At 39.4% G+C, this 26,400-nt stretch overlaps 2 protein-coding genes across 2 annotated transcripts; both read left to right on the top strand.

Annotated features, from left to right (window-relative positions):
- The first annotated feature begins 1,657 nt into the window (after window positions 1-1,657).
- Window positions 1,658-13,097, top strand: oga (O-GlcNAcase). The gene is made up of 18 exons (XM_037678922.1): window positions 1,658-2,081; window positions 2,798-2,849; window positions 2,942-3,039; window positions 3,196-3,326; window positions 3,444-3,615; window positions 3,706-3,804; window positions 3,917-4,201; window positions 4,305-4,463; window positions 4,551-4,741; window positions 4,946-5,200; window positions 5,309-5,512; window positions 5,956-6,130; window positions 8,978-9,063; window positions 10,079-10,183; window positions 10,815-10,906; window positions 10,997-11,189; window positions 11,296-11,455; window positions 11,679-13,097. The coding sequence occupies exons 1-18, from the start codon at window positions 1,916-1,918 to the stop codon at window positions 11,813-11,815; spliced, it is 2,760 nt and encodes a 919-aa protein (XP_037534850.1). The 5' UTR covers window positions 1,658-1,915; the 3' UTR covers window positions 11,816-13,097.
- Window positions 13,098-14,263: 1,166 nt separating this feature from the next.
- npm3 (nucleophosmin/nucleoplasmin, 3) lies at window positions 14,264-19,294 on the top strand. The gene is given in 6 exon segments (XM_037679173.1): window positions 14,264-14,432; window positions 14,603-14,688; window positions 14,820-14,939; window positions 15,020-15,113; window positions 18,683-18,698; window positions 18,700-19,294. Coding segments are annotated over 6 exon segments (486 nt in total). The 5' UTR covers window positions 14,264-14,359; the 3' UTR covers window positions 18,797-19,294.
- The last annotated feature ends 7,106 nt before the right edge of the window (window positions 19,295-26,400 follow it).

The raw sequence follows: 26,400 nt of genomic DNA, 5'->3' as shown, positions 1-26,400 counted from the left end.
AGGTCCAGTGTCAAATTTCCACAGTCAGTGATGGTTTGGGGTGCCATGTCATCTGCTGGTGTTGGTTCACTGTTTTCTGAGGTCCAAGGTCAAAGCAGCCGTCTCTCAGGAAGTTGTAGAGCACTTCATGCTTTCTGCTGCTGACCAACTTTATGGAAATGCAGATTTCATTTTCCAACAAGACTTGGCACCTGCACACAACAAAGCTCCCAGTACCTGGTTAAAGGACCATGGTATCCCCTTAACTGGCCAACAAACTCGCCTGACCTTAATCCCATAGAAAATCTATGGGTATTGTTGTGAAGAGAAAGATGTGATATGCCAGACCCAACAATTCAGAAGAGCTGAAGGCCACAATCAGAGCAACCCGGGCTCTCATAACACCTGAGCACTAGTGCTACAGACTGATCGACTCCGTGCCACGCCGCATTGCTGCAGTAATCCAGGCAAAAGGAGCCCCAACTAAGTATTGATGCTGTACATACTCATACTTTTCATGTTCATACTTTTCAGTTGGCTAGCATTTCTAAAAATCATCTTTTTTTTTTGGTCTTAAGTAATATTCAAATTTTCTGAGATACTGAATTTGGGGTTTTGCAGGGCTGCTTAGGTCTACATCATGACACATTTTGTCAACAGTACATCAATGTCCCAAGAGTTCCATTAGAAAAAAATAATGGCACACTTAAAGGGTCAAATTTTAGGTACAAGTCTTTGGAGCAGCTCACCAAAGTAAATCACCTGCACTTTATCTTGTACAATATATCATTTCATTCTGGAACATCTCAGTAGAAAACACATTTTCTACTGTGGCTTGATTTGTCTGCTGGGGAAAGGCTTGCTACACAAATGCCTTCCATTTTTCTCTAACATTTACCACCCATTGTTTATGCATTAGCATTTTGTATCAGACATTTAAGTATAAAATAGCATCTCCACCCTCATTCGCCCCACTCTGGGCCCATGAGCAAGGCCCTTAACCCCCCATCTGCTCCCTAAAACAGGTCTCTCTTGAAAATGAGTTCTCGTGGCTCAATGAGACTACCTGGAAAAATAAAGGATAAATTAAAAAAATAAAATAAAATAGCATCTCTGTTCTGTTTGAAAGTGGTATGAATCTTATCTGCATTTTTTATATGGATTGGGAATCTCAAGATAATTCACTGCTCTTCACCATATATTGTTGACTCTGTACTAGAATCACAGATCAGACCACGAAATCTGAACTTGTTATATAAATTTCCACTTACATTTAGCTCTCCTGTTTATATCTTGTATTAGCATTATTTAATTGTACTCAATTCTAAAATACAATTTGTCATTTGAGTCGTTGGGAGCAAGTTGGACAATTTATATTGCATAAACTAATAATAATAATAATTCCACTGACAATATTTAATAAAAAAAATAAAAACAATGGCAAAATATTTGGTGGAAAATTAGCAAACCGACTATTTTAGCATTCGTAATGCAGACATTTGCCTTGTAAGGCGTTAACTATCTTGCGTGCGTAATGCCTTTGCGGTGTTTTGTCACGTAGATCCGGTTTTGACTGGTTTAATCTGGTCTGGTGAGCATGCGCATTCGGTGTAAACAGGAAGAACCAGCGAAAATTAGGGCAAATTTTTACCGTAACGAGGAGAGAATGGTCGCTTAAAAACGGACTAACGGCTTGTATTTTCTTCGTGCATTTAACGACATATATGATGTTAACCGCTTGCTAGTATTTGTATTCGTTAACAAACGAGGGGAATTAAAAACAGATTTACTAAGCTAGTAGACGTTTAACAGTGAGTGACGCGATTTATTTCCTCCCGACAGTCCCGAGTAAGTAGCTCGGTGGATTTGCATGCTAAATATCTACATTTAGCGAGTTATCTGGATTTTGTGAGTATATCGAGGAAAATCACCAACGATGGTTCAGAAAGATAAGACGTTGGAGACTCCTCAACTGGATGTTGAGCCGAGCCCCAGCCCAGTCTCTGGAGAGGCTTGTGTGGAGGCCCCTGGCCCAGTGGCGGCCACCGACATCGGAGTCGAATCGACTGGTCTCAGAAAATTCATTAGTGGGGTTGTTGAAGGTAATGAAGAAATATATATATATACATCTATCATACTGTATGATCGAAGTACTGCACCAATCCTGCGTATTTAATTTATTCATCGAAAATTGTCAATAAAATTAGGCTCGCGTGCAGCTAATTTCTGTCAAAACTGTTCAGTGATCAATATTTTATGCAAATGTATTCTTAAATAATTAAACGTTATTTTTCCACACACGGGTGTAATATTTATGGAGACTTGTAGATTAATTGGATTGTGTGGCCTCATTTTTAAAAAGTTATTCCCAATTGGTCTTAAACATGTTTACATACCTGTATAATTTGAAGTAGCTTTAAAACATAGGCAGGATTTTATAAAGAATAACGTTTATTTTTAAGCATAATGATGATACCTTACCTATTATATTGGAGGTAGTGTGATTACTTGCATGGCTTAAAACATAAACGAAGTCAAAGTTTCTTTATTTGTCATTTGCACCACATGTGGTGGAACGAAATTGTGTACACAGGGTCCCAGTTACATCCAACTAAAGTATGAATTGTAAAGAAACGCTGTAATAAGATCTAAGATATGAACTAAACGCTACGTGTTTATACATTAAGCTTTATATTTGAAAGTATTCCCGGTACTCACACCAAGGGCAAATTGTTGTAGCAGCAAAAATTGCTAAAATTTTAGATAAATGATTCTGTAAACTGCATGGGAACTTATTTTTATTGTATCTTTCATGCAGGCTTTTATGGGCGCCCATGGACAATGGAACAGAGGAAAGAATTATTCAGAAGGTAATGTCTGTTTATAAGGTCTTCTTTAATAAGATTATAGTACAAACATTTGTATTGTGATCCTGGGTTTATACAAAATGTTTTTTTTACAGGCAACAGAAATGGGGGCTGAACACATACCTCTATGCTCCCAAAGATGACTACAAACACAGAATGTTCTGGAGAGAACTTTATTCAGTGGAAGAAGCAGGTGACTATGCTGAGAAGATTTATGAATAAGCTGTTTTAGGGCGAGAAATGTGAATTGTGCCTTCTACCCTTAGCAGGCTCCTTGTGTCTGATGAATTTGAATGAAAACACAAAACTCTATTAGGTAACTTGTTTTTCCCCTTACCTTATTTTGTAGAGCAACTCATGACGTTAATCGCTGCTGCCAAAGAGCATGGAATAGAGTTTATTTATGCCATTTCCCCTGGATTAGACATAACTTTCTCTAATCAGAAAGAAGTTTCTGCACTCAAGAGGAAACTTGATCAGGTTAATATGCAATATTTTTTTTTATATTTTATGTCAAAGACATAGACTTACAGTATCTCCAAGCAACATAATTGCTTACTTTCACCTTTAAAGCTAATCTGACGCCTTCCCCTTTAGGTTTCTCATTTTGGCTGCAAGTCATTTGCCTTACTTTTTGACGATATTGACCACAACATGTGCCCTGCAGACAAAGAGGTATTCAGCTCTTTTGCACATGCTCAGGTTTCTCTTACCAATGAAATCTACCAGTACGTGGGAGAGCCTGAAACATTTCTTTTTTGCCCCACAGGTACGTCACTTCTATATATGACCTCCTTTTTCTATATTCTTTGTTTTGATCTGCACGTTTATTTGTTGCTTTTGTGTTCTTGCCCTTCAGAGTACTGTGGTACTTTCTGCTACCCAAATGTCTCGCAATCCCCCTACCTTCTAACAGTTGGAGAAAAACTGCTGCCTGACATTGATGTACTGTGGACAGGCAAGTTTAAATGTTTTCTTTCAACTGATGAACACCATTTATTATTAAGCCCAGACTCATTTGTCTAATTGTAATTGGTCCAAAATTATTAACATATGCTGTTTATTTATAGGCCCCAAGGTTGTATCTAAAGAAATCACAGTGGAGTCTATTGAGGAGGTGTCCAAAATCCTAAGAAGGTCCCCTGTAATCTGGGACAATTTTCATGCCAATGATTATGACCAGAAAAGGCTTTTCTTGGGTCCATACAAGGGCCGCTCTACAGAGCTTATTCCAAGACTAAAGGGAGTCCTCACCAATCCCAACTGCGAGTTTGAAACAAATTTTATAGCAATCCATACTTTGGCCACTTGGTACAAGTCCAACATGAATGGGGTTCGAAAGGATGTTGTCATGAGTAAGTACCTAATCAGTCATGAACTTGGTTCTGCTGATATTCCAGCACAGCAAAGATCATTTATTATTGTGCTTTATTTCTCTCTTCATCTTGTCCTTTTAAGCTGATGGTGAGGAAAGCACTGTCTCTATTCAAATCAAGCTGGAGAATGAAGGCAGTGATGAGGAGCTGGAGACCGACATGCTCTACAGCCCGCAGCTCGCTCTGAAACTGGCTCTGGCAGAATGGCTCGGGGAATTTGGCGTGTCTCATCAGTACAACAGTAAGAGTGATTCCAGTTTCAAATGTCACTTAGAAAAGAGTGATGGCAATTAGAACAGGGCAGCGCAGTAACATTGTTCTCTTTTAGGCCGACAGGTGCCTCAGAGTGGCTCTAAAAGCACAGCCATTGACGTATCATCGATGACGGCTCCGTCTCTTTGCTCCTCCACATCAGTCACGACTGTGTTCCAGCAACCAATCATGTCTCCGTCAATGCCTCCCCTCTGCTTGGATCCACTGCCACTCCCCATGGCAAAAACACCCCAGGAGGAAGAGGAGGTGTGTTTTAGTGATTCTTATTGTTGGAAAAAGAGAATGCTGCATTCTCTTTTCATTTGAACTTGCTTCAAGTGTATTTTTATGATAAATTTTCAGGACCATCTTGTTGATTCAGTTCCCCTTGTGTTGTTAAAGCCAATAACGATCTCTTAACTTGAGTCATTCATCTGGTTCAAAAAATATTTTCATACTTTGCTTTTGCAGGTGGATGTGGAAAAGAAGGATTCGGATGAGGAACCAATGGAAATGGTTGTTGAGAAACAGGACGAACCAGAAGCCGAGGCTGATCCAGAGGAGAAAGACGTTGCTCCCATTTTAGCTGAAAAAATGACTGAAGACCTGAGACCCATGGATACAGACAAGGAAAGTCTGACAGAGTCCAAGTCCCCTGAAGAGTCGATTCAGGAGGACTCTGGGAGTGATGTTGCCCCTATGCAGACAGATGATCAGCTCAAACAGGTACTGCAGAGATTTGTGATTTATTTATTTTTCTCTTTTATACTTGATGCTTATAGTACAATATTAAAATTCATTTTTAAATCACATTGTTGCTTCATGTGTCCTCAGGATTTGTTTGTGCCTGGACCTGATGAGAAGCCCCTGTTTACAGTGGACCCTCCTTTGCTTGAGGACCTGTGCTTACTCGCAGAGCTCTTTTATCTGCCGTATGAACATGGGCCCAAGGCCTTGCAGATGTTAAAGGAGTTTAACTGGTTAAGAGCCAACAGCAGCGTCGTCAGTGTCAACTGCAAAAGAAAAGACAATGAAAAGGTGGGCTTTTAATTTGAAATTTAAACAAAAAAACCCTTCAAATGAAGAGAATAAGGTCTGTGTGAGAAAACTACATTATTAAATAAACAGGCTGGTAATGGAGCTGAAAACAAAATGGTGGATGTGTATTACCCCTACTGCCCGTTAGGTGGTGTGGTTTTGACTGGATTGTTTGCACTGCAGATTAGTGTGCCATGTTTGTTGAAACTCCATATATTTAAAAAAAATATTCTCCCAGTTACATTTTGACAGTAAAAAAAACTGTCAGAAAAAGTATAAACTGTATAACAGTGTAATGAGTTAAATGTGTATTTAAGCTGAACAAAATTGTTGCTCACTTGACTTGAATATTAGTTTCTTTTATTTTTATTTTTATTTTTTATGTCAGTTTCAACTCTTCCTTTTGACTACTTGTTTTTATTTCTAATCTGTGATGCATTCAGGTTGCAGAATGGCAGTCACGGGCCGAGAAGTTTGAGGAGATGTGCTGCTCCGTCATCCACATGTTCACACGGCTTTCTAATACAGCCAACCGCACCATTCTGTACGACCTGTACCCTTACATTTGGGACATCAAGAGCATCATTTCTATGGTCAAGTCTTTTGTTCAGTGGTTAGGTATGTATACAAGGGAACCCGGGGGCCTCTTTTCTTAGAAAGTTTTATTTTAGCATCAGGTCTTGAATTTAGTCATTTTCAGGAACACATTTTATGAAAATAAATTAAGACGTTCACATTTATTAACTGCGTGGAGGTTACAATAGTTCAGAGCTATGCACTTTTTTCACTAAACTACATATGATTGTTTGTTAAAACATCTGCTTAACAGATGATTTCTGATCAGTAACAAAACACCTCTTACAGAATATTCTTTTCACCAATGAATTTATGGGTAACGCCACTAGCTGTGAGAAATAGAACAATTTAGATTAGCTTAGCACAGATCGAGCCTAAGGCTTCACTTTGCAGCTAAATGCTCTTGTTATTCACACATGTTGATTATTGTTTTTTTTCTTCTTCTATCAGACTGAATGCTGCTTGCACTGTTGGTATCTTCCGTGTTTAAAATTTAAAACGTTTTCATTATTGATGTCTAAACTGAGACTCTGTGGAAACTGTCCCAGCGGGGTTTACTGCTGCTTGCTGTGTATCCAGTAACATCACTGCTGCATTCCCACCCAGATATGCTACTTCCATTTCCCTGGCTGTGAGGATGGGTGCCAGGAGAAAGTCTCATCCCCTTCCCTCCATGCACTAGCGCGCGCGCAAGCTTGGAGAGCAAGTTGACCAAGTGTGGAAGGCCATTCTGGTACATAAACCAAGAACCGAGCTGAATTTGTATTTCGTTAGAATGTGGATGCATGTGTTTGCACCATTGCCTTTCTTGAGTAGTCTCAAAAAAAGGCTGTTGAAGAGTTTTATTCTCCATATTATTAGCTCAATCTGTATCAAGTTTATTCCCCCCTTTTTTTTCTTTTTTTTTTTAACGAGAGAGAGAATGGCTTTCTCACTAACTGCTGTTCTCTTACCAAAACAAGCTGATATTGAGCGCTTGATACAGTTTGAGTGACATTCACTGAGAGATAACACCTCCGTCTTTTTTGGAGTGTTGTTTTGATGATCGTTAAGTACCAGCATGGCCTACTGGTTACTCCCTGTAACCCAGTTTCATTCACAGGTTTCTGTCCAGTTGAGCTACATTGTAAAGCTGGCGTCTCAGCACACAGTACTACACAGCAGGCAGCATTCCCACACTGGCAAAACCACTTCAAAAGTTGACACTTTTGGCCTGATGCATTAGTAAATAGTTATTACTCTGGTACTGTTGAAGAAATCAGTGCCTCACATTTGGACAAATTTTAATATCAGCTTTTTAAATTTTCAATATGCTGACGATTCCTCCTCCTTTTTATCAATACTTTATCTTTCCCCTTGAAAACTTTGCAGCCGGCATTTAGTCACAATCCCCCTAATTATTGTACTGAGAATATTTACTAATCACTATTTTCTACTGTTTTCTCCCCTCACTATGTACAGATGGAAGAATCCACAGTACAAGTTTCTACTGCTACTGGATCGACAGTGGCCGATGTATGCACAGTGCAGGCGTTGTCTTTTTTTTTTTTTTTTTTACTTTGTTTATGTTTGCAATTGGTCTTATGTATTTTTTATCTTAAAACTAAATTCATTCATTAAAAGATTCAATTGGAGGAAAGGAAGCGGCCTCTGGATGAAGTCACATCTTGCGCAGCGATTTGAGTTTGTATTCCAATTGTTAACTCCCAAATTTTTCTCTTTGGCAGCATCTTTCTAACTTGTTTTTGTTTCTGTCAGTAGGCTAATAGAAATGGCTCAGACCAGCGTGATGCACCTACACAGAGGAACTTGTACTTGGCTTTGAAATATAATAATGCAATATGAAATTTGTTTCTGCGTGCAGTGGAGAGCTCAGATAAACAATGGCTGGATCCATGGAACAGGTTTTTAATTGTGCTTCCTGTTGCACATCGATTATTCAACTATCCAGACACGGTCGGTGATTTAAATGAAAGTATTTTCACTCAGTATTGTGGGTTTTAATTTGGCTTGCCAAGTTCACAGTTCCTTCATGTGGGTGCATCTGCAGGAATTGTATTTGATATCATTGTGAGGTTCACACATAAAGCAGGGAAAGTCCTGCATGCGCGCTGCATTTTGCTGGTCACATGACAGGGCTTCTTGTCAACCAGGGTTGGATCTTGCTAGCAGCAGTGCAGCTGGATACACACTGTTAAAAGCTGCGAGTGTTTTAGATATTTGCTGCTGTTTGTGCTTCATAGTAGATTTTAAATTAAGCTGAGAGGCCATTGAACTATGGGCTGGGGTGCATCTTGTTCCGTTTTCCTGGTTTTTAATGACTTATGTTTCTCTGTCATGTGACAAGGCAGATACATTGAGAATGTGACTTCACACAGGGTGCTAAGATTAGTGGGGTGATGGCAGCTAAAGCATTCTGTTGTGATACTAAGATACAGATTTTGGTTTTGGTGGTTGGTGTATTTATCAAGTCCCAACTTTTTAAGTCATAGCCTTAACTGTTGAGGGCAGAGGATAATCAAACTGCACAAAATAACCTAAGATTTGCAGACCATGTTTTAAGAAGCTGGCTGAAAATACTGTAGTAACAGAAAATTTTAAAAGGTGCAGAGCTCATTTATATAAAATTTCTGACTCGCACTTAAATTCTCCAAACATGAGATTTAGGTGCCTGAGCCCCATTGCGTCAAAGATGTTGTTTGAGCGTAATTATTTCGCATTAGGTCCTGTTTGTTTTAATAATTGAAACAAAATTAATTTATATTATTAATGCTAATAGTTACAAATTATTACATATTACCCCCCTTCATTCCCATCTCCCCACTCCTTTCATCTTTACCGGAGCCCCATCCTGTGGTAACAATGTCCGCTTGGCTCTGCTCCTAACAGGGTGTCGTAGTCAGTCCTCAGCACAATTCCTTAAAGGAGACCAAGAGCCCTGGGCCTTTAGGGGAGGTCTAGCAGGAGAGTTCCAGGTATCTAATGCACTAAAATAACGGTAATAAAATGGCAAGAAAAAAAAGTGCTGTGAGGAAAAAAGCAACTGGTAAATATGTGTAGGTATGAAGGGGTTTGGTCTGTCAAAGGTGAGCTGATTCTAATGAGATAACTAGACCTTAAAAATAAATCCTAGTGTTAATTTTGGAAGATTTACAGAATCTGTAACTGGATCGATTTACCTTAAACATGCATTGACAAAAGGATATACAGCCAGAGTTTGGCATGGCTTGTTCTGATTGTTTAAAACAAACTTTTTATTTCAGCAGCTGACCAAGGAGATGCTACTTTTCCCTTGCGCGTGCGGCGCAAGCGAGCATGACTAGGTTTTATTTTTATGACATCTCATTTCTTTGCAGGGAAGCACAGCGTTCAAAATGGCGACCCTTTTCAAGCGCACGCGCGAGCAGTGCAGCGAGAGCATCGCAGCGAGCGCGCAAGCTTGTATGCACAAAGAGAACTCTTAAGATTAAACACACCTTTCAGTGTAAAACTATTTCCCAGCCAAGGCTCACAGTCAGCTTGACAATGAAGTGAGCTTCCATTTGATTTTTCCTTTTGTGTTTTTCCAGGAGTTCTCTGTATTTTTGCGCTAGCATCATTATTTTTCTCAACAGGAGGCTCCTGCGCAGCGAAATATTGCGATGCTTTGTGAAAGGGAAAGAAGCATCTCCTTCAGCCAGTAACACCTTAGTCAGACCAAAATACAACCCATGTATTTCTTCTTAGGAAGGCTCTGTGTAAACTTTGTGTTCCATGGTTAAAAACAAGTAGACTGTGATGTTTGCTCTTGTTGTCTACTGTCAAATCAACAAGGAACACTGTTAATGATGTTTCTTGAACAATAATTGTAACTCAAAACGCTCTTTAAAGTCTTTTAAAGTAGTTCCTTTTGGGTTGATAGTAGCTCAACTTGGCAAATACGCACTGAGGCAGTCAACAAAATCAACTTTTTACTGTGTAACTAAACCTGTTCGCTTTTGTAACCCACAGAGGTTACTGCCGATAGATGGAGCAAACGATCTTTTCTACCAACCTCCACCTTCTTTGCCGACCTCCAAAATCTATACAATAAGGCCTTACTATCCCAAAGATGAGGTAAAATGTTTCTTAGTGTGTTGTCATGTTTGTTCACTCCCCGTTTTTTACAAGAACCCGAGTAATTTACCGTAATTTCCGGACTATTGAGCACATCTGAATATAAGCAGCGCCCACTAAATTTAAAAAGGGATGAAAATAACATGTACATATATATAAGACGCGGGTGTCCACGTTGTAACGAGATATTTACACAGAAAGATATTTTTTAAACTTTTAATTAAATACGCACTGATAACATGCAAACACGTACAGTAAATTATTTTTTTTCCTGAACGGTGTCCACTGTGACCTGTTCAGTAATTTCATTGGTCAGTTGTTGTCGTTTTTTTACCTTTTATTTATACAGGTCGTCTCACTTGAGTCACGAGAACTCACCCCCCAAGAGAGACTTGTATTATTAGGCAGTTATGAGTGCCCAGGTGTGACGAGGCTAAATGTTTTGGCAGCATGAAGCTTGTTACCCTGTCAAAAAAAGAATCCATAAATTAGCCGCAGTGTCGTATAAGCCACGGGGTTCAAAGCCTGTGGAAAAAGTAGCGGCTTATAGTCTGGAAATTACTGTACTCATCAGCCACTGTTCAGCTAAGTATATGTGTATAACCACTACAAAAATGTGCTTTTCATACAGACTGCAGTTTATAAAATCTGTAAAGAAATGTACTGTGAAGGAATGGAAGACGTGCCATTCTCTGAGGATGATGCTGACCTGATAGGAGACAGGTAAAACTCAAAGGTGTCTCTGGCTACAACCTGATTTGTTTTTATCCCCTGAAGCACGTGACCGACCAAATCCTTCCTGTTTGTTTACAGGTTAGTCGGAGGTCTCCTGACACTGAGTTCAGACTACGGTTTCGTGCTGGAGGATGACGAGGGGATCTGCGGTTATGCTCTGGGCACCGTAGATGTGAAACCTTTCATCAAGAAGTGCAAGCTGAGCTGGATTCCTCACATGCAGGAGAAATACAACAAGCCTGATGGTGAAAAGGATCTCTCAGAGGCTGAAGTATGATCCTAATTCATTTATCCAAGTGTCACGACATCAACAGAGACGTCGCACCCGTTGTGTCTGTTGGTAAATAAATTTTACGCTCTGCTCCTCGTCCCTGCAGAAGATCATTCTGAGTTTTCATGAAGAGGAGGAGGGTCTTCCAGACTCCTTTTTGTCCAACTTTCCCTCGCTCATCAAAGTTGACGTTCACGCCAAAGTCACTGATCCCAGTGTGGCTAAGAGCATGATGGGATGTCTGTTGTCTTCCATTAAAGCAAATGGTACGTAGCAGGGTTCTTCAGTTGTGTCAGTGCATTCTGTCAAGAACTTATTTGTCTTAGTTTGAAAACGGGCGTGCGTTTTATTATTGATGTATAAATCAGCCCAAAAATCCAAAAACAAAGGCAAAAAAAAAGTCAAATAATTTATCGCTTTTTTGTGAACTAAATAAATTGATAATCTTTCTGTGGTTGTCCAAACTAAAAATTATTTTTTCCATTTTAGGCTCCCATGGTGCATTCTGCAAAATTCGTCAGACTGATAAGCGAATGTTGGAGTTCTATAGTAAACTGGGATGCTTTGAAGTGGCCAAAATGGAAGGTTTTCCCAAAGATGCCATCATTATGGGACGCAGCCTTTGAAGAAACGTGCTGAAACAGTAACGGACTGAAAAAGATCATGTCAAAACAGCTTGAACGTATTTGTGAGAAAAAATTGTGATGATTTTATACTACGTTACCATTTGGGCTCGCCCCGGAAGAACCTTGTTTTTACGGTTTGTGTCAACAAGCACAGCAGTTGGACGCAGCTTACCTGTGGCTGCCCTTAGATGTTTCAGCTCAGTTGGATTTGGCCTGAGCTGAAAGATCCAACCAGCGATCTGCAAGTGCTCCGATCTTGCACTGATTCCTCGGGCTCCACTTCTTGTGTACTTGCACGTGGAAGGAAGAGATGCCTCCATAAGCCTTTTTCTGATTACATCAATTATCCACTGTATGGATATTCCTCCATACTCGATACAAAGAAGTGTCTGAAATGGCAGCATTTGTGAAATTGGGTTGTCTCCTTCAAATCCTGCAGTCTTCTTATTTTTGACATTGAAATGACACAGATGGTAACAGGATATGAGGTGCTATGAGAATCTGCCTTTCAGTGCCATATGGCAATATGGTTATTTGCTCTGCAATCCATTTGGAGATGAAGGCCTTTTGAAGTGTGTTCAGAAATTAAAATGTGAATACTGGGTCCACACACGAAGGGTGGGCAGCTGTGGCCCGTTATGTGTTGCAGCCTCGAACAGAACTTCACAACAGCCCAAGAAAACTGAGTGAATCACACGCTCTTCTTTTTGTTGATGTACAAACTGGACAGCAACAAACACACAAGTTTATAAATGTTTTCTTTTTAATCTCATTTCACTTCATTATTGCCATTTGGTGTTTGAATTTCTCCCACCCAGTATCTATTGTGATCACATTTTCTAACATTTGTCAGGCAGTCGCTACAAGACTGATATTTGTATATTGAGCTTGTTGAGCTCTGTAGAAATGGCTGATTTAAAAGTTCTTTTAAAGGTTATGTATAATTGCACACTTATTAGTATTGAGATTTTGTCTTTTGCAAGTTTGCGTCTTTTTGTTTAATAGTAAAATGTCGAGTTCCTTTTTTTTTTTTTTTTTTTTAATAAAAATTTAAATCACCTACCTAGTGGGACCAAAACTTTCAGTTCTAGTTTTATTTGTGACAGCAATTTCTGTTTTAAAAACATTAGGTAGGCCTAAAATTTTAAGCTTTTATTGTCTTGAGGCCTGACTTTGAAATGAAAAGGCAACTAGCTGGAGCCACCCACACCAAGCTACTAAGACTTCATCACACATCTTTATTTTTCAACATTTCATACAAGTAAATGTGTTCTCAGTTGATCATGTAACATTCTGTGTGAGCGTTCTTTAAGTCAATCTTGTATTTGAATACTAAAGTTAGCTCCACGCTGTTCATCAGTAGCTTTAAAGGTTTGTAGCCATTTCCTAGGATTTTTTTCCCCCTCGTTGTTGGATGTTTTCTGTTCCAAATCGTTTTCCGTTTGTCTTTATAAATCCGTAGTTTTATTTTAAAGACAACTTTTTAACAATTCAACTGAAGTGTTCTGTTGGTTACGTGTGCTATAAGTTGCTCTGTAGCTGCCTGTCAATGTGAGTTTTCAATACTGTACGTTCATAATGTGCATGAGGTGTTCTGCATTTCCTGCGGTGGACGTTTGGGAAAAATCTCATCCGATGCCACATCGAGGAAGAAGCATGCCACTTACAGCTAAAACATGATAGTGTTGTGCTTAGACATTCTGTAAACACTATTCAGACAGTGATTATTTGTATATAATTTTCTGTGTTGCTCAGAGGAAAAACTCATACAACCCCCGTGTTCTTTAGAGTCGTACTGTCGGTCGGCGAGGAGCGAAACGATCTGCTCTCGTGTCATAAAACAAGCATTTAATTTCCTATTTAAAATGGTGTAGTTTACTGATGTTTGGGTCTTTTTCCAATAATCTAACAAAAAAAGTAATTGAAATAGGGCTCTGCCTGTACATTTTGAGTTGAAGGTTCAGATGATTGGGTATTAAACAGCTTGTCTTTGTACATTTTTTTGTAAGATATGTAATAGAAACTAATAAATCATTAAGTTGCTGTACTGGTGTGTGTCTCTTCTGTATAAATGTCTGGGTATTCTGTTTTTATTGTATAGGAAAGGAGAAAAATGATGCAAAGAAATGCTGAATCAACATAAAAATGATATTTTTTGTTGTTGAACAAAATATGGGTCCTGAAAGCAGGTATGAAAGTTATTTTTTAATTTCATTGTGTATGATTTAATTATGGTTGCAGAGGTATAATTAGCATGTTAAGTTCATGCATTTACCATGTCTAAGTTGGACTACATGTATTGCAATTGTTTACTATCTGGGTGTCCAGAAACTTTAAAAAGTTTTCAGTTGATCCTAAATACTGCTGAAAGTAAAAAAAACAATAAAAAAAGCTGATCCTAAACAAAAATCTCACCGAGCCTCAGGCGCGCATTGATGACGTACTACGTGTCAAATAGTCTGCGACGCTCACGCAGCTTTTTCGTGAAGGATTCATTTAAGCATAAAACGCTGACAATTAAATCAACTACGACCTTTGAGCAAAATGTCTTTCGGTGACGAGGACTCCATGGATGTCGGCCCGACTGCACAGTCCAAGTTGGAGAGCTTTTTGTTCAGTAAGTACAGTTTAAACTGCTTATTTGTGCTTCTCGGTTGACTCACACGTGGGTTTGTGGGCGCTCTGCTATCCCGACAAACATTAGATTGTAATTAAAAAGCCACACCTCGTTTATTCTGTCTTTTTGCGCGGCTACATATTTAATTAATATTTTCCTTTTATCGCCAGGTTGCGAATTGTCAACGAAAGTACCTTTCTTCACTTTCCAAGGGGATGAAGAAGAAGACCTGGAGCACTTTCTCGAGCTCAGAACAGTATGTACACATCATGAGTGATAAATGTACGGTAAAATAGATTCTGCTCCTGTGATGTGTTTATATACAAGTGTTTAACTTCTCTCTTTAATCCAGTTTGTTTCGTTGTGATTAAATCTGGTTTCCTTCAGGTTTGCCTTGGTGAAGGTGCAAAAGAGGAGAGCAATGTGGTGGAGGTAACAGCCATGAACCACCAAGGAAAGACTATTTCTGTCCCCATCGCCAACCTTCACATTAAATGTTTGCCTATGGTAATGTATTAAACAAAGTTTACATGTGGATTAAACCACCGAAATCTGATATCTTTAACATTTTCTTATTTTCAACGTAGGTGAGTTTGGGAGAGTTTGAACTAAAAGCCCCAGTGACCATCCGGCTCAAGGCTGGAACTGGACCAGTTATTGTCAGCGGGCTGCACCTTATCGGTAAGGCTTCATCTAATTAAATCAATACTTTGTATTGGCAAACACTTATGTATGAGAGGTATCCTGCCTCCCCCTGCATTTCTTCAGGACATGAAAAGTAAAGCAGTAATGAAAACCATTTAAAAAACTGTTAATTAGACAGAAAGATCAGATTTTTTGAACTGGGGCTCTGTGGAAAGGTTATGAAACTTACTTGCAAGAAAGTCGTTTAGCAATTTAAGTTTGGAGAAAAAGAGATTAAGACCAAAGTGACTTTCTGTTGTCTTAAACCAACTCCCAATTTAAAAGCCTTCATAATGGTTACTATGAACACAAGTATTTTCACATTACATAACTATTCCAGCACTCATTTTATATCCCGACCAGAGCTACTACAGTTTATTACTTTTATTATTAGTGCTCGCAAAAACCAGATTTTTTAAAATTACTTTGACCTAAAAACTGTTGATGTGCCAAATTGAGGATCAGCTAGCTAACAAATGTTAGAAATTAGTTTTTAATGTGTCATGGTTTAAAGCAAGTTTGAATGATGCAATGCTTGAAATTATTACATTGGGTTATGTACACAGTGTCCCAGTTGGATGTAACTGGGACCCTGTGTACATAGTTTCATTCCACCTCATGTACCACATGTGATGTGAATGACAATAAAAATCCTTGCATCCTTGGAGTAAGTTGCTGATAGGGCTGCACAACATTTATTGTCATCACCATATCTAGTGCTTTGAATAAACGAGCATTGTTCAGAAACATATTATTGATGGCTGGCATGCTGGACTACTTGAAAATCTTAATTAAAAATCTTTGAAACATATTTGTATCAGAGAAGGTAAATACCCTGTGATTGGCAGTAGTGATGGGTCCATGTCTCTTTATGGAGAATGTGGCATATTTGGCGACATCTGCTGGACTTGAAGGTCATTGCAGGGCACCTGACAGACTTGTTCATTTTGTGGAGACCAAATGATTAAAGTGCTCACTGAATGAAAGAAGTGGATATATTTCAATTAATTTGAATATAACCAAAATATTATGACTGTTGTAAATTCTGTATTTGACGCAAGTGTATTATTTGATCAAGGAAGTACATGGGAAAATGTGAAACTAAATTGAATGTAGGGTAAAAATCATTATCAGCATTGACGTGGTTGTGTATCGGTTGACAGGATACTGCAGGGTTTACTCATTTTTATTGTGGAACAAAATATTTTGCAGCTTGTTGGGGCCAGATGTGATTTTGTGTCTTATAGACAAGTTCTCTGCTTTGGAGAAAACATTCACATGGTACTGTAGAGGAGTCCAACCACCCGCCTGCCAAAGCTCTCTTTTCTATGAAATGGGGGACCCCATTGCTCACCTGTGTTTTTACCTATACCCCCCATATGTGAAGTAGGTTGACTGCAGCTACAGTTTTTCAAGAGTTGACACAGTTGCTCAGTGGAAAGCGTGGTCCTGCTGCTCAGAGTGGTGTCTGATTTTAACTTTAAACCGACCACCTCTACTGCCTCCAGTGTGGCCAGATTGGGCAGTTTACTGCAAATTGGGCGGTTTTCATTCTGATTTTGCTGGGAACTCTGGGAAGTTTTGCCACATATTGTTAAATTATCTTGGCTTCTACTGATGTGTGTTCATGTTCAACAGTAAATATACTGTAACTATATATTAATTGGTAGATTTTTGTCTGATATGGCAGTTTTTAACAGGTTTTTGGGCTGGAAAACCTAGACTATCTGGCAACACTGACTGCTTCATCAACAAGAATGCACGTAAAGAGTGATGTGACATCAAAAGAGACCATTGTTTCATCAGTCTCCATGATGACATCCTTCACTTTATCCACAAAGTCCATGGTGTTCTGTATGTGGTGTTCTGAGCTGCCAACTAAAGGGATGAGCCAGATATTTGCAAACATTGTTACGGAGTTAATCATGCTAACAATCGGTCTTAACGGTGCATCTTGTTTGGGAATTTTGGGGACATTATTCAGACCAGGCGTGGCCTCCCCTGGGTACAGAATATGGTCAATGGCCTTGTCCTGCTTCAAATGTTTCAGGTACTCAATCAGCTTCTTCTTGTGTCCACTTCCTGGATCTCTTCAGCTTTCTCATGAAAGTCTTTCTGGTTCAGAATCACTGTGCGCCTTCCTTTGTCTGCTGGGAGGATGATGATGTGTGTGTCCCTCTCCTCTCTGCTGATGTTGGAAGGTGGTGGTTTGGCGTTGCTGAGGCAGCTGAAACTTTGAGTTGATCTGCTTCAAACTCTTGACATTTTGTTGTTGTGGATGGCTGATTCTGTGGCTGTGATCATCTCCACCAGAGGAATTCTTCTTGGTGCAAACGCAAAGTTCAGTCCCCCGGCAAGGATCTCTGCCTTCGGCTGTGTGAGCTGTCTGTCGGACAAATTCTTCACCCACTTCTGTCTCCCTGGCGTGTGACTGTGTGACCTCCGTCTTGTCGAAGCTCAAATTCACGGTTGAAACCCGTGCCTTTGTGTAAAAAGTTTTTCTTTGCAAAAAGAAGCTGAGAACTTGTTTACTGATTTAAAAAAATATATATGTTAAAAGCTTTGTGTGAAAATGCTATGCTAAAGAGCTCAAACCACAAGAGCATCCGCCATTTTGAGAACCGAAGAGACGGTCCATGTCACGTCAAGGGGCCTCCCTCCCAATTTTCTTAGAGACGCGTTGCTCACTCCCTCGCTATCCATCCTTCGGTTCAGTCTTATATTGCCATCTGGTGGTCAAAAAACGGTACTACATGCAAAACAAATTAAACATTCCTTCTTAAATTTGACAATAATTACTAATTATTGTCAAATTTCAAACTGTATTATCGTTTATCGCAATAATTTCTGAGACAATTAATCGCCCAGCAACATTTGTTATCATGACAGGCCTGTTTGCACCATTCTTTCAGCAGTAATGGTCAGTGGGAAGTGTTGCATCCCTGACATTTATGTACACATTTTATGGCTTTCAGCAATGTAGTGGTAAGTTTACAACAAGAAAAAAACTACATTTATTCATGTTAAAAAAAATAAATGAGGAATTATTCAGAAAGGAATTGAAATTCAGTTAAACAGAAACTGAACAAAAGTGAAGAAAGGAAATGATCAACATTTACCTTATTTGGCGTCATCAATTAAAAATGATTAGTTTTCTCTTTCTCGATGGCTCCAAATTATCCATTCCAAAACTCGGCAACGCAGGTCCAATAACTGCACAGTCTTCTCCCCCATTCGGCACAAATGCAGATGTTTCCCATCCTGATCAACACAGCCTCGCGCCTCACTGCCGTACGACACAACAGCTGTATCGATCACGGTTTTCTTAAAGTAATACACACACCGACACATCTGTGTTGTTGGACCTGTCTGTGTGTGTGTGCGTGCGTGTGCGTGTGCCACTAAAAGAGAAGCAAAAATATGCAGGTCAGACTTTTAGATTAAACAAAGTCAAAAATCATTTTTATGTTTGAAGAATTTAATCTAGTAGATTTAAAAATCTGTGTATTTTGTTTTTCACCCTAAGATTCAGTTTTAACTTAAAGTTGTCGCTTTGGTTTTGTCAGCCTCACAAGATGAAGACTGAACTTTCTGAGGACGAAGAAGAAGTCGAAGAAGAGGAAGAGGAGGAGGAAGAGATGCCTGCTATAAAACCAGCAAAGAAGAAGCAGAACCAGTAGACTGAAATGTGCCTGATGGAAGTTTTTGTGGTGGATTACTTGTCGAGATATATATATATAAAAAAAAATGACGCGTCTTTTTGTACCACGTGGACAGATTTGACAACTTTTAGTTCCACACGGCGCTGCGAGAGCTCAGTGTGGCGGCAGCTAAACACGCAGCTGGCTTTCATGTACTCGCCTCCCTGTTCCACACAGCAAGCCCATCATCTGTGCGTAATACGTTTAAAGTGTTTGTATAAAACCTTGTTTTTGGTATGAAACTATTCACTGTTTTGTAAGTTTGTGATGCAGTCCCCACTCTCAGCTTTTACTGCACCATCAGCGGTGGAAAGACACGCTTTTTAACATCAATTTGTGGAAGTTTTCACAGTTAAAAATCATTGTTCAAAAATAGATTTGAGCTGAATGACGCAGACGATTTTTATACCGTTAATTAAACGTTCACCATTTGTTTTCTTTCTTTTCCAGTTGTTGCAAAGTGTTTAAATGTTCCAAGTCCTTGATGTTTCTAAATGCATCAAGAAAATAGCTTTTATTGAAATTTTTCTAATCTTTATCTTTAATAATAAATAATTCTCCCTCATGCATGTGATCATTTTTACGTGCTTCTAATGTTCTTTACGGTCATTCAGTCCAGTTTGCAGGAGTTGAAAGTTGTGTGGAAGTTTTGAGCATTTAAAGTAAAAACTGCACTTGTGTTTATTAAGAGGATTGTTTCAGGTGACATAAGAGGTGTGGATGCTTTAAGAAATTCAAGTAAAACAGGTATTTAAGTTTCATGCAGCAGTAGGATTTTGAAACTATTTTGTGAGTCACAGGAGGACAGTGCAGCAATATGATGGTCGCTAAATTACTGTTTAAGTTTGTTTTCAAAAGCCAGCCAGGTTCACCTCCTGGTTAAAACTTGATGGTGGGGAAGCAGGTAGTTGTGACAGATTCTCTAAACTTTGTCACTGGCGTCCTATAAAAAATGATAAAGGTGAGATTCATTCTGCATAATTTTCTTTTTTTGACCCACGTGGGTCGAGCTAAAATCAAGTTTCCATAGAAAGGAGGCAGATTTGACCTGGAACACTGCACAAAAAAAATATATACTGACTGCTAAACAAGAAAATCTTTACATTGAACGGAGTTCCATTTGATGTGCAAGTTTCTAGAACTGTATGGGCATTTTGCAGCTCGGACAAGCACTTCAATACCTGTATGCTAGCATGTTACCTGTGGATCGTCTATAAATACCTTTATCCTTTCAGCTTTTCCTTCTTCAGGGGTCTCCATAGCAGATCATCCTGCTCCACATCACTCTGTCCTCCGCATCCTCTGTCCTCACTCCATCTACCTCCGTGTCCTCTAACTGCATCCATATATCTCCTCTTTGTCTTTTTCCTGGCAGCTGCATTTCTAACATCCTTTTACCAGTATACCCACTGTCACTCCTCTGGACATGTCCAAACCATCCCAGTCTGGCCTCTAACTTTACCAGTTCAATCTGTGCTGTACCTCTGATTATCTCATTCCTAATCTTATCCATCCTTGTCACTCCTAAGGAGAACCTTAGCATCTTCATTTCTGCCACTTCCAGTTCTTTCTCCTGTCTTTTTGTCAATGCCACTGTCTCCAGACCATACAACATAGCTGGTCTCACCACTGTCTTGTAAACTTTTCCTTTGACCGTTGCTGACACCTTTTTGTCACAAATCACTCCTGAAACTTTTCTCCATCCACTCCATCCTGCCTGGACTCTCTTTTTCACTTATTTACCACATTCCCCAATTTCCTGGACAGTGGACCCCAAGTACTTAAAGTCCTGCACCTTTGTGACCTCTGCTTCTCGTAGCCTCACTGTTCCACCTGTCTCCCCCTCATTCACACTCATTCTGTCTTATGGCTGACTTTCATTCCTCTTCTTTCAAGTGCATACCTCCACTTCTCCAAGTTCTCTTCCACCTGTTCCCTGTTCTCACCACAGATCACAATGTCGTCTGCAAACATCATAGTCCACGGGGATTCCTGCCTGACCTCATCTGTTAGTTGGTGCATCACCAGCGCAAACAAGAAGGGGCTCAGAGCCGATCCTTGATGCAATCCCACCTCCACCTTGAAGCTATCTGTCACTTTTACAGCACATTTCACCACTGTCCTGCTGTCCTCATACATGTCCTGTACCAGTCTAACATACTTTTCTGACACTCCAGATTTCCTCGTGCAATACCACACCTCCTCTCTTGGCACTTTGTCATATGTTTTTTCTAATTCCACAAAGACACAATGGAGTTCTTTCTGACTCTCTCTGTACTTCTCTATCAGCATCTTCAAAGCAAAGATGGCATCTGCGGTGCTCTTTCTCAACATGAAACCATACTGCTGCTCACAAATAGTCACTTCTCGTCTAAGTCTTGCTTCCACAACTCTCTCCCAGATCTTCATCGTGTGGCTCATCAACTTAATTCCCCTGTAGTTGCTACAACTCTGTACATCACCCTAAAAAAACCTCACTGCCATCTCTCCAAGACATTTTCTTCCACTGGTTTGTCATCGGGTCCTACTGTCGTCCCCTTCTTCATTCTTTTCAGAGCTTTCCAGACTTCACCCTCATTAATCTTTCCCACTTCAGGGTCCACAGTTGGTCTGTATAAATAATACCAATTTGTAATAATGTTCAATCATTTCTATTAAATAAGACACCTTTTTTCCAAGTTGTAGTATATTTAGCATTTTTACCAAAATTAAACAAATATATGGTTTTATAGGTGAGTGCCTAAAAACCTGAATAGAAATATTTATTTGCACCAGAACTAACCAAGAGAGAGTAATGTCCTCTTAGAGGGGTGTAGATAAAATAATGTCCCTTTAACCTTTTGGAAGGACATCGGTTTTGTATTCTGTATTTTTTAAATCTTCAAATTTCCTGAATCTTAATTCTGAAAACAAAAAGGGATTTGTCAAATTTAGTCATTTCTTAACAGAAGCTGGGTTTGATTTTAAAACTCTTGATTGGCAGCAGACAACATGCAGTACTACCTGCAAAAATGCAGTGTGAATGCTTTGTTGCTGAAGAACTTGCTGAAAAACAGCTGAAATTGGTTAAAAACATTCTGAAACCTGAAATGGAAGAACAAGCCCAAGTTAGCAGAAGAAAGCAGAAAGAACACATTTACTAAATTTGGTTTAAATAAGCAGAAATTAGCTCAAAAATGATTAAATTAGCTAAAATAACTGAAATGGCAGAAAAGCCTAAATTACCAGAAGGAAATGGAGGGAGTACAATTGCGCCAATTAGGCTGAAAGAAGCAGAAATGAGCACAAAATGTGGAAATTATCTGAAAAAAGCTGAAAAAAGCCAGCTGAATAGTAGCTAAAAAACCAGAAAGAAGCTTAAATTGCCAGAAGGAAGTTGAGAGAACATCGTTTTGCTGAATTAGGCTGATAAAAGGTTGAAATAAGTGCAAAAAATGTAAAATTAGCTGGAAAAACTAAAATTAGCTAAGTAGCTGAAATAGCAAAAAAAAAGGCTAAAACTTGCAGAAATGAGCTGAAAGGAGCATAACAAGCTGAAATTAGCAGAAAGAAGTTAAAGAAGCACAAAAAATGTTATAGTTAAGAATCTGAAAAAAGCACAAAACAGCTAAAAAAAACCCCAGCTAAAATTAGCTCAAAGTAGCTGGAAAAAACAAATTTAAGCAAGGAAGCTGAACCAGAACAAAATGTGAAAGTAGCAGTAAAAGCTTGGAAACACAAACAGATCTAAAGATCTGAAGGATGTAAAATGAGCTCAATTCATTTTTATGAGGAAAAAATGGTAGAAAAGGCTAAATATGACCAAAAGCTAAAGCTGCAGCAATACGAAAAGACAGCACCCTTCTCCTGAAGGAGCTGAACTTTTTGATACATGAACTGTTGACATAACTTGACAACTGTGGGATGCGATAGATGCCATAAAACATACGGAATAGGGATATTAACTATAAGAAAAATATAAACAGGATCACGATACAATAGTGTGAATGCCTAATTAGCATTCACACAATAAGGAATACTAGACCTTTTAAATTTAAAATGGCTTTTAGAAGAAGTCAAAACCTAATGAGAGCTTCCATGGAGTATAAATGCCAATAAACCAATTTCCAATCAGAAGTAGCCAAGCTGCAGTTTGAATTACATATGTGAGAAGAATGAGTCGACAACGAAGGAAAAGTTGAAGTAAATACAGGAAGAGCACAAGAAAAAGGGGAAGTTCTTTGGTCAATCTAAAACTGTTTCTCCCTGCTGACAATGAGCAACACTTTACAGTAAAAGGTTCAGCTGTAGACCTGCAGAACAGGAGGAGGAGGGGTGCCCGGTCCTCTGAATCACACTGAAGATGTGTGGAAATGACCGTCCACTCATTTGATTTAACAGAACGCTGCAACTTCTTGTGCCAAGCATCTCCCCCACCACTGAATCACACACACACACACGGCTGGAGTCATGTGACGAGTTGCAGATCAATGTGCAACAATCCTCCAGCTAATTAATGTCACCTTCACCGAGAGCAGGTGCTGCTGCTTCTAATTTTCTGACTCATAAACCGCATCCAGCTGGCGTGCAGTAGGGATTTGGGAAATGTTTATACTACTTTTACTGGGAGGATTTTTATGGACCTATGTTTGTGTCCTCTTATTCTCGTAGAGGTTACATCTGTATCTGTGCCCTACGATAAACAGAATCCCAAATGTGTATTTAGTTAATCAGGTTTACTCAGACTTAATAGCTCACAGGATGCGCATTTATCCTGGGAATAGATCTTGAAGTGTCAGCTCTTATAATAATTCACGTGGTACCTGCTCATCTCGAGCTGGCTCAGTTGACCTGCTCTCTCCTCCTCCTGCTCGTTTCATTTATCCACATTGTTTTAAAGTTGCCTGTTTCCGTTTAGCTGGAACGTGACGGAGGACCGCTTCATGTTACAAATGATTTCCACGAGTAAAAATAGGCCTGAAGATCAATAAATGTTGGCCATGGATCTTTTGCCTTTGATGTTTGTGCCCTCCGTGTGTGTGTGTGTGTGTGTGTGTAGCTATTCTGGATTAAAGTTTTGGCACACATTTCAAAGGCGTTATCAGATGAAGGTTATAATCCTGAATGGTTGATGAATAGCCACTCGGTATGCATTATGCCGTTTATGTCCGTGGTCCTGCCATTGTTACTGGGAGGGTTGTGTGCGTGCGTGTGTGTGCATGTGTGTGTGTGCATCCTTACTATGAACTGTACTGTAATGCTTTAGTGTCAACCACTCCTACTATCCGTTGCTAAACCCGGTCGACAGCTGCACAACCTGCAAGCTGTGCAAACGGACTGCACCTATGTCAATAACATTGATTGAAAATCTGACTTGCAGAGAAAGTGTCACCTTCCAACAAACTTTAGCTTATATTCAACATCTGCTTTTATTTACCGTTGGTTTAGTGCACTTTGCAGAGCTGAAGGATTACCTTAAAGCATAAAATCGTACATTTTCGGCTCACTTTCTTTGGCAAACAAAAATAATCACTGTTGCAATCCAAAATACATGCAGCCTATTTGCTTTAAGTGTCTTTATGGAGAGGCCATCTCTAACACAATGAGTTCACACGTGGCTCTGAAAAGGCCCACACCTGTGTACATAAGGCTCCACAGTTCACGCTGCATGTCAGCATAAAAACTTCAGTGATAAATAACCTGCTGGCGCTTAGGGGAAAGCAAAAAAGAAAGGCTCTGAGTGTTCCCAGGAGAACTCAGTAATGGAGTTTGCCACCCTTCCAACACTCGTTGTCTCGTTCTCTTCACACCCCCACTCATCCTCTCCTTTATCCCACCACTCATTCTGTCTCCCACTCATACATTCATTTCCACACTTCAGCTCGTCCTCGCCTCTTTCAACCATCTCAGTATCCATTAATTTACTCCTATTTTTCTCCTTTTCAGGCATCATCCTCAGGGGGCTCCCAGAGGAGACGAATCAGACGATCTTAATATTTGTTTTATGCACTTCAGTTCATCCTGGAATAAGATGTTTTGCAGTTTGAATGGGTTTTAAATCTTTAAAGTCATTAAACTACAAAGATGAAAATACGGTTGAGTCAAAAAGGAGTTTGTTGAACTACTAAAACGGTGCTTTTTCTATTGTTAATGGGAAAACACGGCAGTGGTAGCATCATGCGAGATCCTTTCCTGCGATAAAGTGAAAATGGTTTGAACTGAAATAAATGAAGCCAGGTTTGCAAAGAAACGTGTCACATAAATCCACGGTTTGTGGAATAAATGTGTCCTTTTTAGTCATGAGGGCAAATTTTTCTGCAGCTCCTGGCAGATTTATGGCAAAAAAGGTCAAGAACTAACTTCAAGATGTGCAAACTAGCAAAGCAAGTGGTATGTAAAATTAAAATTTTGATTTCACACAAAAGCTATTTCATTTTGTCTTCACTTACGGTTGAATAATGAAAAAAGGGTTGTAAGCTCAATCATCCAGGTAGATAATAAAAAAGGTTAAATCGTGTCATCTGTACCAGTTTCTTTAAATGTGAAACATTTCATCCCCCATCCAGAGGACTTCCTCAGTCTACGGCCTGCCAACCAGATCTGTCCCATAGGTAGCCTTCAGTTTCCTCAGGCTGTTTCTGTGAGTAGCAAGTCGGCCATCTGGCCTAAAACATTTGATTGTTGTACATGATGACTGATTGTTTTGGATGGGTGTGCTTTGCACGTGTTAAAACCTACTTTTGAGATTCCAACAGGACGTTGGCTTGAAACACAGCAATGAAGACTACCTGTGGGGCACATCTGGTTGGCAGGCTGTAGACTGTGGAAGTCCTCTGGATGGGGGACAAAACATTTCTCACTTAAAGAAACTGGTCCAGATGACACCATTTAACCTTTTTTTTTTTTAATTAATAATGAAAAAATGTTTTAGTTTTATGTTTGAAAAGTGATGGTGTTTCTATAAAACACTCATATTGAAAAAAAGTTAAGTCTGGTCATATGAACGGTCTCTTTTTTGTTGTTGTTGAGACGTTTCGTCCTTCATCCAAAGGACTTCATCAGTCTCAGTCCCGCAAGCAGCACACTCACACAGTGGGCCAACCAGTTTGCTGGTGATAAGATGGATTCTGGGGCCCGCCCTCTCTCCCATTGACTCTCCTGAGGCAGCCATAGCCAAAGTGGTTCATAATATCAAAGCTCATGCTCAGTAATCGTACTGATGAAGTCCTTTGGATGAAGGTTGAAGCGTCTCAACAAAAAGAGAAACTGTCCAGATGACCTGACTGAACTTTGTTGGATTTTTTTTTACCTGGATTATTGAGCATGAACCTTGACACTCATATTTAGTTTTGTCAACACCAGATTTGTTGCTCAAATAAAATCATCAAAGAACCTATCATAATGTCTGACGTCGCAAACATTAACGCGAACAAGACTGAATGATGTAAAATATTAAGTGGAATATTTAAATTAATGATAAATGCTGGAACTCGTTGATGAGACAAAATAAAAAGTGGCTCCCACCTTTTACTCCTTAATTTCCTGAACCTTTGACAAAAGCATACAAACAACAGCTGCACGCACACACACACACACACACACAC

Source organism: Nematolebias whitei, chromosome 1 (assembly GCF_014905685.2).
Source record: "Nematolebias whitei isolate Nwh7 chromosome 1, NemWhi1, whole genome shotgun sequence".
NCBI classification, from domain to species: domain Eukaryota; kingdom Metazoa; phylum Chordata; class Actinopteri; order Cyprinodontiformes; family Rivulidae; genus Nematolebias; species Nematolebias whitei.
Note: the sequence above shows the minus strand (reverse complement) of the source record. Positions and strands in the feature narration are given on the sequence as shown.

Excerpts from the sequence above, each read along its gene's own strand:
- oga (XM_037678922.1), top strand. The coding sequence starts at position 1,916 with ATGGTTCAGAAAGATAAGACGTTGGAGACTCCTCAACTGGATGTTGAG. Across the intron at positions 2,082-2,797 it reads CATTAGTGGGGTTGTTGAAG|GCTTTTATGGGCGCCCATGG; the intron begins GTAATGAAGAAA and ends TCTTTCATGCAG. Across the intron at positions 11,456-11,678 it reads GTCTTCCATTAAAGCAAATG|GCTCCCATGGTGCATTCTGC; the intron begins GTACGTAGCAGG and ends TTTCCATTTTAG.